This window comes from Netta rufina (assembly GCF_964035555.1).
Source record: "Netta rufina genome assembly, chromosome: 16".
In the NCBI taxonomy this organism is placed as follows: domain Eukaryota; kingdom Metazoa; phylum Chordata; class Aves; order Anseriformes; family Anatidae; genus Netta; species Netta rufina.
This window is the reverse complement of record NC_140140.1, coordinates 7,799,646-7,814,018: the sequence shown is the minus strand read 5'-3', so window position 1 is coordinate 7,814,018 and position 14,373 is coordinate 7,799,646. Positions and strand designations below refer to the sequence as shown.

At 59.6% G+C, this 14,373-nt stretch overlaps 1 protein-coding gene across 2 annotated transcripts; it reads right to left on the bottom strand.

The window, feature by feature from the left end:
* Window positions 1-274: 274 nt before the first annotated feature.
* TP53INP2 (tumor protein p53 inducible nuclear protein 2) lies at window positions 275-13,344 on the bottom strand. Of its 2 annotated transcripts, none has more exons than XM_084296470.1 (4): window positions 13,210-13,344; window positions 7,374-7,701; window positions 4,083-4,389; window positions 275-2,624 (listed from the first exon to the last, which is right to left on the bottom strand). In XM_084296470.1, exons 2-4 carry the CDS (start codon window positions 7,495-7,497, stop codon window positions 2,372-2,374), a joined length of 684 nt encoding a protein of 227 aa, XP_084152596.1. In that variant the 5' UTR covers window positions 7,498-7,701; window positions 13,210-13,344; the 3' UTR covers window positions 275-2,371. The 2 variants fall into 2 exon arrangements, with proteins under 2 accessions (XP_084152596.1, XP_084152597.1); XM_084296471.1 differs by having other exon boundaries at window positions 4,083-4,212.
* Between the last annotated feature and the right edge of the window lie 1,029 nt (window positions 13,345-14,373).

The window sequence follows — 14,373 nt, the reverse complement described above, 5'->3', positions numbered from 1 at the left end:
GGATGTAAACTTTCCCCTCGAGTCAAGGTGTCATCGGTCTCTGGCGGAGAACTGAAATGGCGCGTCCTGTCTGCCAGGCGATGGTGTGCTCAGCACAGCCTCATGGCTCTGCTGCGACAGTGCCCAGCGAGAGGCAGGGGGATGAGGAAGGCCCGAGGGAGCACCGGGCTCCCCAGCTCGTTCATCTCGGCTGTGAAAATAAGCTCTGCTACCTCCGAATTTATCAGAAAGGCTGAAAGAGCAGCGGAACAGAACAGCCCATTTTCTGCCTGGGAAGCTTTTACTGTGCCTTTTATTGACATTAGAAAGCAGAATTTGAAATGGGGGGTTCTGTTAGAAATGGGACTGTGGTGCAGGCACCAGTCCCGGAGCAGGTACTGGCTGCAGGTGCAGGATGCGGCCGGCATTGTGCCTGGCACAGGGCTTGTCGGCCGCTGTTGCTGCCCGCACCGTTTCTCAGCAGCATGGCAGCTGGTGCCGTGCACATGTGATGAGCGTCGCAGGCCTCTGCACCATCCCAGCAGGAGTTGAACAAGAAACTGGCCTGGAAGAATTGAAACTGAGAGGCTCTGACGTGTGGCTTAAAATAGATATTTGAAATAAATTTTCATTCTTTCTGTGCTTTTGGGAACACTGTGTCATCAGAGCTAAAAATACACTCTGCAGGCAAACAGTATCAGCCACTTCCCATGAGGTCCAGGTTTCTCAGTCACAGATCCAGGAGGCTGGTAGTTACGGAAGGACTTGTGGGTGTTTTTTTTCCTCTCGTTAGAAAAAAAAAAAAATAATAATAATAATAAAAAATCAACAGTCCAAGGTTTGACCTACCACAGTGACTTAAAACCAGTTCAGACACTGATGTTATGGGTGTTAGCAATGCTGAAGGGCAGACTCTCCAGTGGGGTGCTTGCTCTCTGGAGCAGCCTGGGTGCAGCAGCATTAAAAATCAGCATTGCTCACGACTGAATTTGGCCCATCTTGTGAAATATGCGAGTGTTGGTGGGGCCAGATGGGGAGTTCCCTGCGTGACTGCAGTCCAGTGGCAGTGCCAGCCCTGGTCTTGCTCCCACCGCAGCCAGGGCCACGGTACCAACTCCGCATGGGCTCGCGCATCACAGCCGCTCTGTTTCCATCCTCACCCTCAGTTCAGCCTCTTCCCCGGCCTCGTGCTCACACCCGACCTCCTCACCGCTCTCATTTCACATCCTCTTGCCACTAGCTCCAACGTGCTTCCACCACCTCAGGGAGGCTGCGCAAGTCCCCTTCTCTGCTCTCCTCCAGGGAGTGATGCAGGGCAGGCAATGCTCCTTGGCTCAAACAGTGCCTCATCCAAGTGCATATAGACAGAAATGTACAGATCCGTATGTACATCTAAATGTGTTATGTGGGTACAGCCAGTGCAGGCGAGTGGCTCCAGGAGGAGCACACAACCTTGAGGCTTGCTCGTGGCCAGCAGCTTGGTGGGACCAACACTTGCTGGAGGTTGTGGTGACCCCACCAACGTCCCCATGCTGACACCACTTCCCTGCAGACCATGCTCTCCTCAGTGGTGCTCAAACAGCTCCTGGGTCAGTGCTTTGTTTCCTGAGATTTCTTGTAATGTTGTCTTTAAAAACACAAAACACCGAGACCTGCCTGGCTTTCTTTTGGGAACGGCAGTGGGGTTTTTCTATTATTGTGGTAAAAGTACAATTAAGAAATTTTGGCTGGGATGGGTTTTGCTGGTTTTACCTGTGCTGGAGCCACCAAGGCCACCTGCTGAGAGCATCACAGGCATTGCCAGGCCTGGGGCTGGAGCAGGGCAGTGCTGTGCCATGGGGCCACGCTAAGAAGGGACAAGATCAGGCCCTAGCAGCAGTGTCACCAGCATGCAGTGACAGCAGGGTCCCATCTCTGCTCAGGTCTGAGACACTAGGAGGGGAGGAGGTGTGGGGGAGGAAGCATAATTTAGTGTCATTGACGATATTTTCCTAAAAACACCAAATCTCGTTGCTTTGTTCCTCTTTGCACTTCCACTTGGTATCCGCTTGTGACATCACAGTCTGTTTACACGGAGGAGTACGATGTCATAAAGAAAGGCACTGATGTCACAGGCTCTTCAGGACACAGAAGAACAGGCTTCTCCATGAATTTTGGAAAAGGGGCGACTTCACAGGGGGCACCGCCGCCCTGCCCAGACGCTGGTGGACGGATGGGCAGGGGGCGGAGGACGGCACCGCTCTCCCGGCCCGCGCTGCGTGAGGCAATGCCAGCGTGGGCCTGGAGACGGTGAGGGGTGAGGGGAGGCGGAGTGGCGGCACTGGGGCTGGTGTCGAAGGGAGGCCGAGCCCCGCCGGGAGGTGCCGTGGTGGCGGGGCGGCTGCTGGCGAGGTCAGTAGTTGCAGTGGCGCTGGCAGGGCTGGTGGAGGAAGCTCCCCGCACGCTGTCGGGCCCGGCGGGCCGGGCGCTGTCGGGCCCGGTCCTGCCGCTGCAGCGCCTTCTGGCTGAGCCATGGCTTTTCTGCCAGCTGCTTGGCCCGCTGCACCCGCCGTGCCTGGCTGACCTTCTCCAGGATGGCAGCCTTCACCGACAGGGACGTGGTGTGGTGCGGTGTGTGCCGCTCCAGCCGGGGCTCTGGCACCTCCCTGCGGAGAGACGGGACCGTCAGCGGCCAGCGGTGCCTGGTCCCCCCCAGCCACGAGGCCATCGTGCCCACGCACGAGCAGCCCACCCTCACCCACCCTCCAGCCTCGTGGTGGCCTTATTGCCACCAGTACCCTCAAAGCCAGTGGGCAGGAGCCAAGCACAGCCCACAGCCCCCTCATGTCCATCCCGCTCCTAATAAGATTTGTTCCCTTGCCTGTTCCTAGCTCTCTTTGGCCCCTTTCTTCACCCTCCAGCACTGAGGTTTCTCTTCAGCTCTGGAGATGGCACTGAGACCCTCAGGACAACTTCGCAAAGGGAAAGGTCCAAGAGGGATAATGTGCCCTGGCCAAAAAAAGGATCACCCCAAATTCTGCCTTGTGAGGCTGGGTAAATAAGCAGGCTGCAATGCCAGGGGACACTTCCCTCCCCGTCAGGGGGCTCACAGAGGAGGTGCTGGAGGGCCAGTGTGGGGGTAGCAGCAACCCACAGCATAGTGCTACCGGGACTCACCGGTGGGTCAGGGCTTTGCCAGGTGCTGTGGGAAGAAGGCAGAGCTCCTCACGCTGCAGAGAGGCTGCGGCCCCAGGAAGGGGCAGGGGGGGAGAAGGAGGGGAGTAGCTGGGAAAGGAGATGGCACTGGGGTCAGATTTTCCTTGCATCTGTTAGGTGGCAGGATGGGGCATCTCTATTTAATGCCCCTGTTACACTGGACTGTGGGGCAGGGAGAAAGGTCTCACAGCCCAGGCCAGCAGAGAGCCAGGAAGGAGAGCTGGGGACAGGGGTCTGCAGCACCCACCTGCATGGGGAAACCAGGAACTCAGGGGCACCAGTGCCCAGGGGCCATCCTCTTCCAGTGGGGCTGCTTTGCCCCAGACCGGTGGTGGGGTAACACACAGCATCCTCAGTGGACTGCCATGTGTCAGGAGAGGATGAGGAAGAGGCCACTGCTGTCTGTGCCAGCAGTAACCACCCGGCAAGGGCTTCACATGGCTGGTCCCACACCCACAGCTGTCTTAATGTGGACCCAGTGCACATCAAGGTCACTTTTCCAGAGTATTTTGGGGCACAGAGGCTGCTGTCCTTGCACAGCGCTGGCTGGGACACCCTGCCAGGTGGGACAAGGGGACACTGACGTCACAGAATCCCAGGATGGTTTGGGTTGGAAGTGACCTTCAGAGATCACCCAGACCAAGCCCTGCTATGGGCAGGGACATCTTTCACCAGATCAGGTTGCTCAAAGCCCTGTACAACCTGACCTTCAGTACCTCCAGCAATGGGGCATCCATAGCTTCTCTGGGCAACCTGCACCAGTGCCTCAGCAAGAAAAACTTCTTCCTAATAACAAACCTGAATCCACCCTCCTTCAGTTTAAAACCACCGTGACTGGGTCCCCTGGGCAGCACGGCTGAAATGCTGCGGTCACGCGCAGCCGCCCTAGTCCTTGGCCCCAAACTCACCCAGCAGCGGAGTCCTGCGGCTCCTCCGCGTCCAGCTCGAGGGTGCTGGTGACATAGACAGACATGCTGGGGTGCTCGATGAGCAGGTCCTCCATGGGGCTGCTGCCCACGCCGTCGGGGCCGGGCTCCTCTGCAGTAAAACATGGGGGAGGGGTGACAAACCAACTCTCGTCCATCAAGCAGGGGCCGGGCAGGGTGGGCACGGGGCTGCGGGCGTGGGCCGGGGCGGGTGGCGGCACCAGGCAGGGCCTCACCGAGCACCCGCAGGCCCCGGCCCGCCGCTGTGCGCCGGGGCGGGCGGCACCGCCTGGGGAGTGAGCGGGGTGCGGAGCCATGCGGGGCGCAGCGGGGACACACACACACCATGTACAGTGGGGAGGGGGGGGGAGAGAAAGGGGCATCGTTAGTGCAAGAGGCACCCCACGGCGTCGCCGCCACTGCCGCGGTCCAGGGGAGTCTTGGCAGGGCAGCCATGCCCCTCGCGCTGACCCAGCGCGCAGGTTGACAGTTTTGGTCTGGGTGGATTTACCAAGCATTGGGGTTTACAGTAGACTTTTTTTTTTTTTCCGTCTTGAAGTGGAGAAAGAAATTTGGCCAGAAGAACACATTGCTTTTGTCTGCAAGCTTTCTTAGGTCACCTGAACTGTGGTGCTCACGCACAGCTGCACCACAACGTGCACCTCCACGCGCAGGGCGCTGTGCACGTGTGGAACCAAGCAGACACACATGCACACACACGTGGCGCGCACCTTTTTCCTGGAAAAGACTTTTCTCTCGGGGAGTAAACTCTTCACTGAAAGCTTTCACTTTGGCTTTGACTTCAGTCCACCAGGGCCAATTTTCAGCTGGCTGAGCACGAGCTGCCCCCACGTGCTCTGGCCTCCAGCCACACGGGCCAGGGCTTTTCCCATGCCGGGAGCCACAGCTGTGCCCAGCAGGGCACCGCGCTCACCACAAAACCCAGACCCGCTTCAGGCTCATCCCGGGGTCAGAGGAACCATTCTCTTCAGGGTGGGTTCAGTGCAGGTCTGTATGGACATGTCTGACTCTGCTGCTGGGTGAGGGTGCAGGAGAAATCAGAGGTGAATGTGAGCTTGCAGTGCCCAAACAGGCTAGAAAAAATATGAAGCACGAAGTATGGGGCAGGCATTCACCACCTAACATGTTCCAGCTCCTCCAGCCTAGGGCTTAGGGCCGGCCACAATTAGCCTTGCAGACAGGAGAGCATCTTTCTTCAGGTCAGTGGATACGAGGCTATGAATAGCTGCTGACATGCCAGGCTGCAGATTATTTGTCAGCCTGCAGCCAGACAGAGCCTGGCTTGAACACTTCTACCCCTGGGGCCAGGTGTGCTCCCATGACATGGAGCCACGTCTGCTTATCTGACCCATCCACCCCAAAGGTGGCTTCTAATGTCACAAGTGCTGTTACAGGGTTCCCCCATTGCTGGGGGACTTGCAGCCTGAACCCTAAGCCCTGAGAAATGCACCCAGAACGCTCCTAGGAGGGTGGGCGCATTCTGCAATGCACGGGTCAAAGATCTGCCGGGGGTGCAAGGATCCGGAGGCTGCTGGGGGAGTGCCAGACTGCGACGCGCTCGCCTGCCACCACCATAACGTGGAGGATCAGGGCTGGAGCCAAGAGGCTGAGGTTTTGAAGTGCTTTGCATAACTCAGGGCTCCGAAAAAGGGCTGAAATAAATCGATCCCTTGCTGGCTGGGGAATGCTTAGGCAACCGTGGTGCCTGTGGGGATTAGCAGTGGGGTGCCGGGTCCATGCAGACACCCTTCCAAAGGCTGGGTCTGCAGCGAGGGCCTGGCTGTTTAATTAAAAAAAAAAAAACAAAACAAAAGACAACCAGAAATACAGGAGCCTTTAGTAACAAAGTCAGCCCTGGATCCCCACCGAGCCAGCTGTGGGCTCTCACACAAGGATTCATGGCACAGCCCAGCATTTCTCTGCTGGAGAAAACTTGTGGGTTTTGTGGCATGTTCTGGGCACGCTGTGGCCACTGCTGGCAATAGGACTGAGGCCAGCTGGCCCTGATGCGTGGCAACAGCATGCCCTGTGCTGCAGGGAACTCCTTGCAGCCCATCTCCTCCTGCATCACTGCTATGACCCCCAGGACAGCCACCAGGGAGCCCAGAGAACTGGGACTCCTCCACGGCTGCCCACACCACCCTCCTGCCTCCACCAGCTCTCCACAGGGCTCCCAGGCTGGCACCAGGGTGTCCCTGTCCCCTGCCCCAGGCATGTTTGAGCTCCCGTGCCCTTTCCAGCTCACTGCATGTGGCATAGATCCCTAATGAATGACACACATCAGCTCTGCTCAGTGCATGTGGCAGGGGCATCCCTGTGAGGGAGACGAGCCCCAGCCCCTGCAGGACCACCAGTGTCTCCTGGGCTGGGCTCTGTGACTCACCAGAGGCTGTAAAAGCAGCTGGAAGCCACCAAGGAGCAGCAACCCAAAGGCTGCAGTGCAGACAGGCTTGTTTGTGTAAGTTCGCTGTGCAATTTGCAAGCAAAAGGTCACAAAATGATCATTGCAATTGGTTGAGTCATAGGCCCTACAATAGCAACGCAGAGATCTTAATGGAGCTTGAGAAGCTCTCGTGGCACAAGGAATGTGACCTGCCTGGCTGCTGTCGAAGGGCCTGGGATGGTCCCAGCCACCCCTGGGAGCAGGGAGCCCCAGCAGGGAAGGGGCTCCACGGGTACGTTACAACTGTGGACCTTGCCCGAGTGCTCCTGGCAAGGGCGCTGGGAATGCTTTGGGAAGAGAAACCTTTACAAAAACTTTTGGAGCGGAGATTGGCTCCCCTGGGTGGCCTCAGATGACCCCAGTATGGCACGGAGCTGGAGATGGCTGCAAGGGGACAGGCACCCGGCTGAGCCGCGTGGCTGATGGCACCAGGCACAGCACCAGCCACAGTGGAGGGGATGTGCCCGTCACCCCCACCCACCTGTGACTCAGCCAAGGCCACAGTGCTCTGTCCCCAGCCCCGTGAGCCTCCAGCAGATGGGACTGCACCGAAACTCAGGGGCACCTCCTGACCTGGGGCTGTGTGAGGATCCTGTTCTAGTGCTGGGGGCTCAGGAGCTGGGGGGCAGCATCACCTGCCAGCCCAGAGTGCCACCACTGCTGGTGGCAAGGCAGGAACCTCCCCTGAGAGAGCAAAAGGAAGGCTCCCAGGCAAGGTCTGCTATTGCCTGACAGGGCTTGTCCAGTGCTGGGAAGACAAGACCCTTCAGCAGCTACGTGAAACCAGGGTGAAACCTTGCTTTTCTCACCTCCAAGATCGATTACAAGCCATCCATCCTCCTCCTCCTCCTCCGAGACAAAGGGCTTGGGCTCCTCCAGGCCCTCAGGCAGGCTGCTGTCGCTGAAGAAGAGACTGGTGAGACGCTGGAACATGGTGGGAAGTGGTCAGATGGGGCAGGACAGGAAGAAAGCTACTGCTGAGCGCCTGCTTCAAAGCAGGGAGAGGCAGAGGGGCACGGAGCTTGACGGCGTTGGAGGTCCTTCCTTGGGGCAGGGGTGCTTTGCTGCTAACAAAGTCCCAGTTACAGGGCGTGCAGTGCAGTTATGAGGTTCTTCTCTTGGCTTCAGTGCAAAGGCCTACCAAAGAAAACAAAGAGAAACGCATTCAGACTGGACGTGTAGGATGTGTGGTGCTGGAGGGGACAGGAAGGCGTTCCAGCCCCACTCCCTGCTGTGTCCTGGAGCACTGTGCTACACGTGGCTGTGCCAGGACAGGTGCCCACAGCCCCAGCCCCACATGGCATGCACCACCGCCGCATCCCCTCCCTGGCCAGCCACACATCCCAGGGGCAGCACCAAGCACCGTCCTGCAGTCAGGCTGGGACCTGCTCCCCTCTCTGTAAACCTGTTCCTCCATCACCGCACGCAGGCTGTGGCATGAATCTCCGTGGGACAGGCAAGGAACAGGGTGATGATGATGCTGTGTCTGAAGACCTGGCACGAGCCAGGGCAATTGCTGCAGTGAAAGAGGGGTTGGGCCCTAAGATCCACTCTTAGCAGGGTGCTAAATGCACAGCTCACAAGAGGACAGAGGCACCAGCACCCCTGCCTGCCCCAAGCTGCTCTCCAAGAAGCTGTTCAGGATGGGCCACAGACCAAAACTGCAGCTGGAGGCTGGGAAGCAGCAGGGGAGCCTTTCGTTTGATTTTTCTTTCTATTAGTAATGTGTGCTGATTGGAGTCGGGCTCAAGAACTCTGTGCTGATGCCTCTTTTACATTGGTGTAATTCCGAAAGCTGTCGCTGTTATTTTCTGTGTGCACTTTCAGAGGTGTGCTTGTAAAGCAGCCACACACACAGTTCCAGCTCTGGTAGGTGACACCATCACATGTGGCATCACTGGTGCTTTTCAGCAGTGCCCCAAGACCAGGCAACGTTTCCGTACAAGCGAGGTTCTCCAGGATCACAGCCCAGCACTGTGGGGCAGAAACCCAGCTAAGTGCAAGGGGGACAGGGACAGCTGTCTTGTGCCTGTCCCCTTCCTGACAGGGGCGATGGGGCATTTCCAGCACAGCCACTGCTGTCCCTCTGAGAGGCAGACCTAGGGGCTTGGGCAGGTGTCATGGGCAAGGCTCTTCTCCAACCAGGCTACATTACTGTGCCAGTTTTACCACTAGGGAAAAATTCCCTGCAGCTGGGGGGAGGTCAGGACTCCAATTTCAGCCGTGTCTGCAAAGCTTTCAGAAAGCCACGCACAGATGGCAGACACAAGGCACCGAGTATTAATCGTGCAGAGAAAATGCATTTGGTCCAGAGACATAAAAGGGCATTAAAATACAACCAAGGGCAGGATGTGGGGGAAAGGCAGAGTCCCTCACCAGGCTAACTGCGCGCGGTCCTGCCCGGCACACTGAGGGCAAAGCCCAGCTGGCAGCTCCAGGAGGAAGGTGGTGAATCCACGGGATCTGCAGAGCTGCCAGTCTGGGGACAGGACATCCTCAGTGCACCTGGCTTCAGAGGTGAATGGGGGTCCCCATGTTGGCTACAAGCTGGTTGGTGAGAGCAGGGACCCAGTGCAAGCCCTGGGCAGCTCTGGGGTAATTGAGGGGGGCTCGGTACCACCAGGCAGCCGGTGCAAGCCAGCCCCTGCAGCAGCAGCCAGGCTCACAGTGGGTATGTGCAGTGAGTCCAGGTGCTTGCTCCTGCTCCCGAGCTCTGGCACGCTTGTATTTATTTATTTATTTGTTCTGGGATTGCTGTGCATTTTGCCTTCTTGCTCACAGATGCACAGGAGATCTAATGCCTGCTCCACAAGGCCAAAAAAAAAGAAGAAAAAAAAAAAAGAGGGACCCTTGAGGATGATGGGATCCCCCTAGCCTCCAGGGCTCATCCTGCATCTCTGCTGCCACAATTCGCCCCTTCAGCAGCACCCGAGAAGTGGCAGTGGCTGAGCGAGCCAGGTCCAGGCAGGACGCCTTGCTCACAGCATGCTCAAGCCATCTCTTGGCATAAAGTCAAGAAGGATTCCCCACTACTTCTAGGAGTAGGCACTGCCCCCCGCCCGCCTCGAGGTCTGCTGGAAGCGCTCCTAGCTTGAGGGGGGCTGCCTGCCTCTTTTCCCCAGGCACACGCACCACAGCTTGGCAGGGGGATGCCGGTGGCTGGGAGAGGCCCCGGACAAGGAACTCCTCTCCAGCAGGCTCAAAGCTGAGCTCAGGATAAGTTACAGTCATAACAGAGGGCAGAAAGTCTTGGCTTTTATTTGTATTGTTTAAACCCGAGAGCTGCCTTCACTGGACGACAGCAGACTTCAGGAAATGCGCTCCTCCTTCCGTCCCTCCAGGCCTCTCAGGAAACCAGTCCCAAAGCACTGTGGCTGCCACCAGAAGAGCAAGGGAGAGAGCGTCTGGGCTCCACAGATCCTTACCCTAATTCATGGATAAATTCCCCTTCCTGAAGGCACAATGCACAGTGGATGCTATTAGTTCCAATTGCCACCCCACCCCAAATTTAGCTTCTTTTTCTAAAAACCCTGAGGTAACACTTGCATTGGCAGATCCCACCCCCACAACAAGGCAGGACCCCCACCCACCTCCCACTGCACCGGGCAGTGAGGAAGGGGCTCACAAGCAGCTGCCAGAGCAGCAGGAAAGAGGGAAAGCTCCCCCAGGAGCAAAAGGTGGATCACTTCAAGGGTCCTGCCCCAGGCAGCGTACACACACCACCAGCTACCCCAGCTGCCTCACAAGAACCCCCTGCTGCTGGGGGGGGCTTTCCACGCTTGGGCAAACTCATTGCTGAGAGCAGCCAGGGTCCCCACAGTGAGCTTTAGGGGGTGGGGGGGGCAGCCCCCAGCTTCGGGGCCTCCACAAGAGGAGCATCCTTCAGCAACGGCCAGGGCTGGGCTCCCCAGGCAGGATCAGCCCTGGGGGTGAAGCAAGCTTGCCTTGCCTGCACCACAGCAGGAATATGGCCACATCCACCAGCTCAACAAGAGGCAGCATGATGCTTCTCAGAGAATCCACCCTGTGCAGGAGGCAGGTTCTCTGCCCTGGGGATCTTTAATCCTCGCGCTCAGGTCAGTCTGCCAGCCAGTGGGGAATGCCTGCAAGGGCCACACACTTGGGGACAGAGATGTTTCCCAAGCAGCCCAGCCCTCCCAGAAAGCCCAACAGCCACAGCATTTAGAACTTGCTGGAGGGTATTAAATAATACACATTAAAGTAGGAGTATGGAAATCATAATGCATTTAGTTATCCCCCCCCAAAACCTCTACACAATAATTAGCTTCCTGAGTCACCGTCCCTGCGAATAACTCCAGGAACTAAGAATAGGCGAGAGGAATGGCAGCACTGCCCCGAGGTGCGCAAGGAGCCCGCGGCAGCCTCAGCCTCACAAGGGCTGGCAGCTCCAGGCTGCAACACCAGCAGCTGCTCCGCCTGGAAACACCACCGGGCTCCTGGAAACTTCCCACAAACACCCCACAGCACAGCAGGAGGGATGCTGATGACAAATGGCAGAGATGGGTTAAGAGCAGGGCTAAGAATACTCTGAGCACTCACGGTGGCGGAGGGATAAATCAGGTGTGTGCCTCCAGCACAAGCGGGAAGTGTTATTTTCAGTTCACTTCACCTAAATTAGTCAAGCACATCCCAGGCTGCTGTCTCCGCGCAGCGTGTACCAAAACCCTAAAGCCAGCACTGAGGCAGAGAGAAGGGAGTGGGGATGCCCCCACTTAGCGCCCCAGGAGGGGTTGATGAGGCATCCCCGCTCTGCCCCCCATCCCTGGCAGGACCCGACCTGCCACAGGCTTGCCCTCTGCAGGGCTGTCCCTGTGTCACACCCGTGGCACAGCTCCTGGTTGCCCATTTGCTTTATCAGCAGCTGAATTTACGAGTCTCTGTCCTGCCAGAGGCTGACTCACAGCAGGGTCTCCTCCGCTGCCTCAAATGGAGCAACAGCAAAGGGAGGGGGAAAAGAAGGCAGGGAGCAACAAGAAAAGCCCAGAGAAAGAAAACTCTAACATGAAACTTTCTTTACTAATGGGAGACGACCCTTTTGGCTTGGATCACACCAACCAAGTCATTTCAGCATCCAAACCAAGCAAGACTCCAGAGACAACAAAACCCCAATGCTGAGGCAATCCCTGCAAGTGCCAAGACATCCACTCCAGTGCCAGCTGCGCAGGGTCCCTGTGCTGCTACTGCAGGGAAGGTCACTGCCCCAAGGACAAACCTCATCTGCTGCCATCTAATGCCATTGCACACAGAGCCCTGGCAAGCCTGCCAGCAGCCAAGCCGGCAGGAATTTTTAGATTTGCTGCGAGCAGACCTAGGAAATGCAATGAACCCAGATGTTTCCTCTCTGGGATACGCTGTGTAAAACATCCCTGGGAGCACAGGTTGGGAGGCAAGCAGTCCCAGCATCACAGCCTTGGGACATCACAGGAGGCCCAGCGCTGACGGGAAGGGTGGACTTTGGCACCTCAGGCTCACCTTGGCATCTGTCCTGAGCCTGCCTGGGGCCATGTGGGGCCAGGCAAGCCCTGCTGAGCAATTCACCCTAAAAAGCTCTGCGACAAGAGTTCACACCCCAGGTTTTCCCAGCCTTGCTACGAGCAGGTGATACTGGTTTATTCCTGACAGAAAAGCTTCCCCTGCATTTTTTCCTTTTTACATCCGGCCAGACAAGCGCGGGTTGATGCAACAGATTCCTAACGGTGACAGTGAGGTAGAACAGAAATATCGGCGTTCTTTTGGGGGGAATTAAAAAAGGAGAGGAAATATTTATTCCAGAGGGGAAAAAAAAAAAAAAAAAAAAAAAAAAAAAAAAAAAAAAGAAGTTCTTGGCACTGCATGGCCCCAGCCCGGTGGGAACAAAGCTGCAGCACCGTCCTACACCCAGTGCCTGTTCCCGCAGGGGCTCGGTGTCCCAGCAAGGCGTTGGCCATGCCCGTGGCCACCCCTGGCACCCGCCCAGCCCTCGCTGCCGGCACCGGGCGCTGCCGCCTCGCACCCGGGGCACCCTCAGCGCTGCGAGGGCTTCGCAACCCCGCGCCCCCACCGCCCCCCCCGAGGGCGCTGCGCCACGGGCCCCGGGGAGCCGCTGCCACGGCTCGGGCTCGCCCGGGGAGCCCCGCAGCGGGGCCGGGAGCGGCCGCACGGCCCCGGGCACCCCCCCCGCATCCCGGGGCCGGGGTCACGGGGGGACAGCGCTGGAGGGGGGGGGGGGGCTCGTGACGTCCCAATGTCATATGCAAATGAGGTGACGTCACAGCGGCCTTCCAGCGCGCCGCAGCCAATGGGGGCCGCGGGCGGCCCGGCTCCGAGAGCGGCGGTGCAGAAACAAACAACAGGCGGGGGGGGGGGGGGGGGGGGGGGGGAAGGGGGGGGGCGCACTGCCCGGCCCCGCCGCGCTGACCTGACCCGGCCCGGCACGGGAGGACAAAGGCTCCCCCCCCCCCCGCCGCCACCGCCACCCGGCTCCGTGCCCAGCCGAACCGCAGCCCCCCGCCCGCACCCCGGGATAAGGGTCCCGCTGCCGGTTAGCTCGCACCGAGCCCTGCCCCAGCCCCGCCGCCCCCCACCACCACCCCAGGACACCGCGAGCCGCCCCCCGGAGCCCCCCGATCCTTGTCCCGCACTCACCTCGCCCGGTGCGGCCGTGGGAAGCGGTGGCGGAGGCCGGAGGGAAGGAGGCGGCGGGGGCGGGGGGCGCGCACCGCGCGGTTCTGCGCCGCGCCCGCCGCTGCCCCGCACAAATCGGGACCTCCCGACAGCTGATCGTGACGTCACAAAGCGGCCCGCCCGCCCCCGCCCGCCGGCCAATGGGAGGCGGGGCCGCGCGGAGCCCCGCCCCCTCCCCGGGGGGGGTCCCGCGCCCGCGCCCGCGCCCGCGGCGGGTCCCGGTACCGGGGGGGTCGGCACCGGTCATGGACGGGGCGGCTCCGGAGCCTGAGCCCCGCGTGGGTCGGCTGCGGGCAGAGCTCCCCCGGGCCGAGCCGGGCGTTTCCAGCCCGGTGCCCCCGGTGCAGCTCGAGGGGTTCCCGGGGGTCTCGTCCGTGCCCGAGGAGGAGCCACCCGGGGCTCGCCAACGCGGGTCTCACCGGAGGGTGCGGCCCCCGCCGGCCGCAGCCGAGTGTAGAAATCCCCCTTTAACGGGAGTGGGTGTGAAGGAGCGCACCGGGGCAAATCCCGCTAGGCTTGAGCTTACCCCAGGACAAACCCTCCCGTCCCGTCCCGTCCCCTCGATGTAAACCCGCGTGGGCCGCCCCTGCCCGTCCCCACCGGGCCCGGAGGTGTTCCCAGCCCCGCTGCCCGGCTCCAGTCTGCAGCGTGCTGCACCGAAACCCGGTGTGGCAGCCGGGAGCTACGAGGCACGGATCCCCCCCCCGGCAGCGGGGTGACCGGGCTGTGCCCTTCCCGGTCCCGCTGCCGCGGGCACGGGGCCGGTGGCGGCGCCCAGCAAGGTGCCCGCAGGTCTCCTGCCGGCGGGGAGCGGCCGCTCGGCGGCACGTGGCGGCACGGGACCGGGCGCTGCTGAGCTCTGTGTAACCCGGTGGCACCCCGTGCACTCGGGTGACTGCTGAAAATAGGATGATGAGCACGTTGGTTTCTGCTTCACCGGAGGGGTTTGGAGAAGCAGCACCTAAAGCTCCCGGCAAGGTGCAGAGCCAGCGTGTAATGCAGGTGCTTTGTTTCAGCGCTGACACGCAGCCATTGGCATGCAAAGCAGCCAGGGCTCTCATTAGTTCCCTGTCCTTTACTGAAAACAGGATGCTGCGCCCAGCTACGCAAAACTCGAAGAAACAA

What these genes read in the sequence shown, in the direction of transcription:
- TP53INP2 (XM_084296470.1), bottom strand. Translation starts at nt 7,497, where the DNA reads ATGTTCCAGCGTCTCACCAGTCTCTTCTTCAGCGACAGCAGCCTGCCT. An exon ending in GCTTGTAATCGATCTTGGAG is followed by an intron (nt 4,390 to 7,373) that starts GTGAGAAAAGCA and finishes CTCACTCCCCAG; the next exon opens with GCGGTGCCGCCCGCCCCGGC. An exon ending in CCGCAGGACTCCGCTGCTGG is followed by an intron (nt 2,625 to 4,082) that starts GTGAGTTTGGGG and finishes GTCTCTCCGCAG; the next exon opens with GGAGGTGCCAGAGCCCCGGC.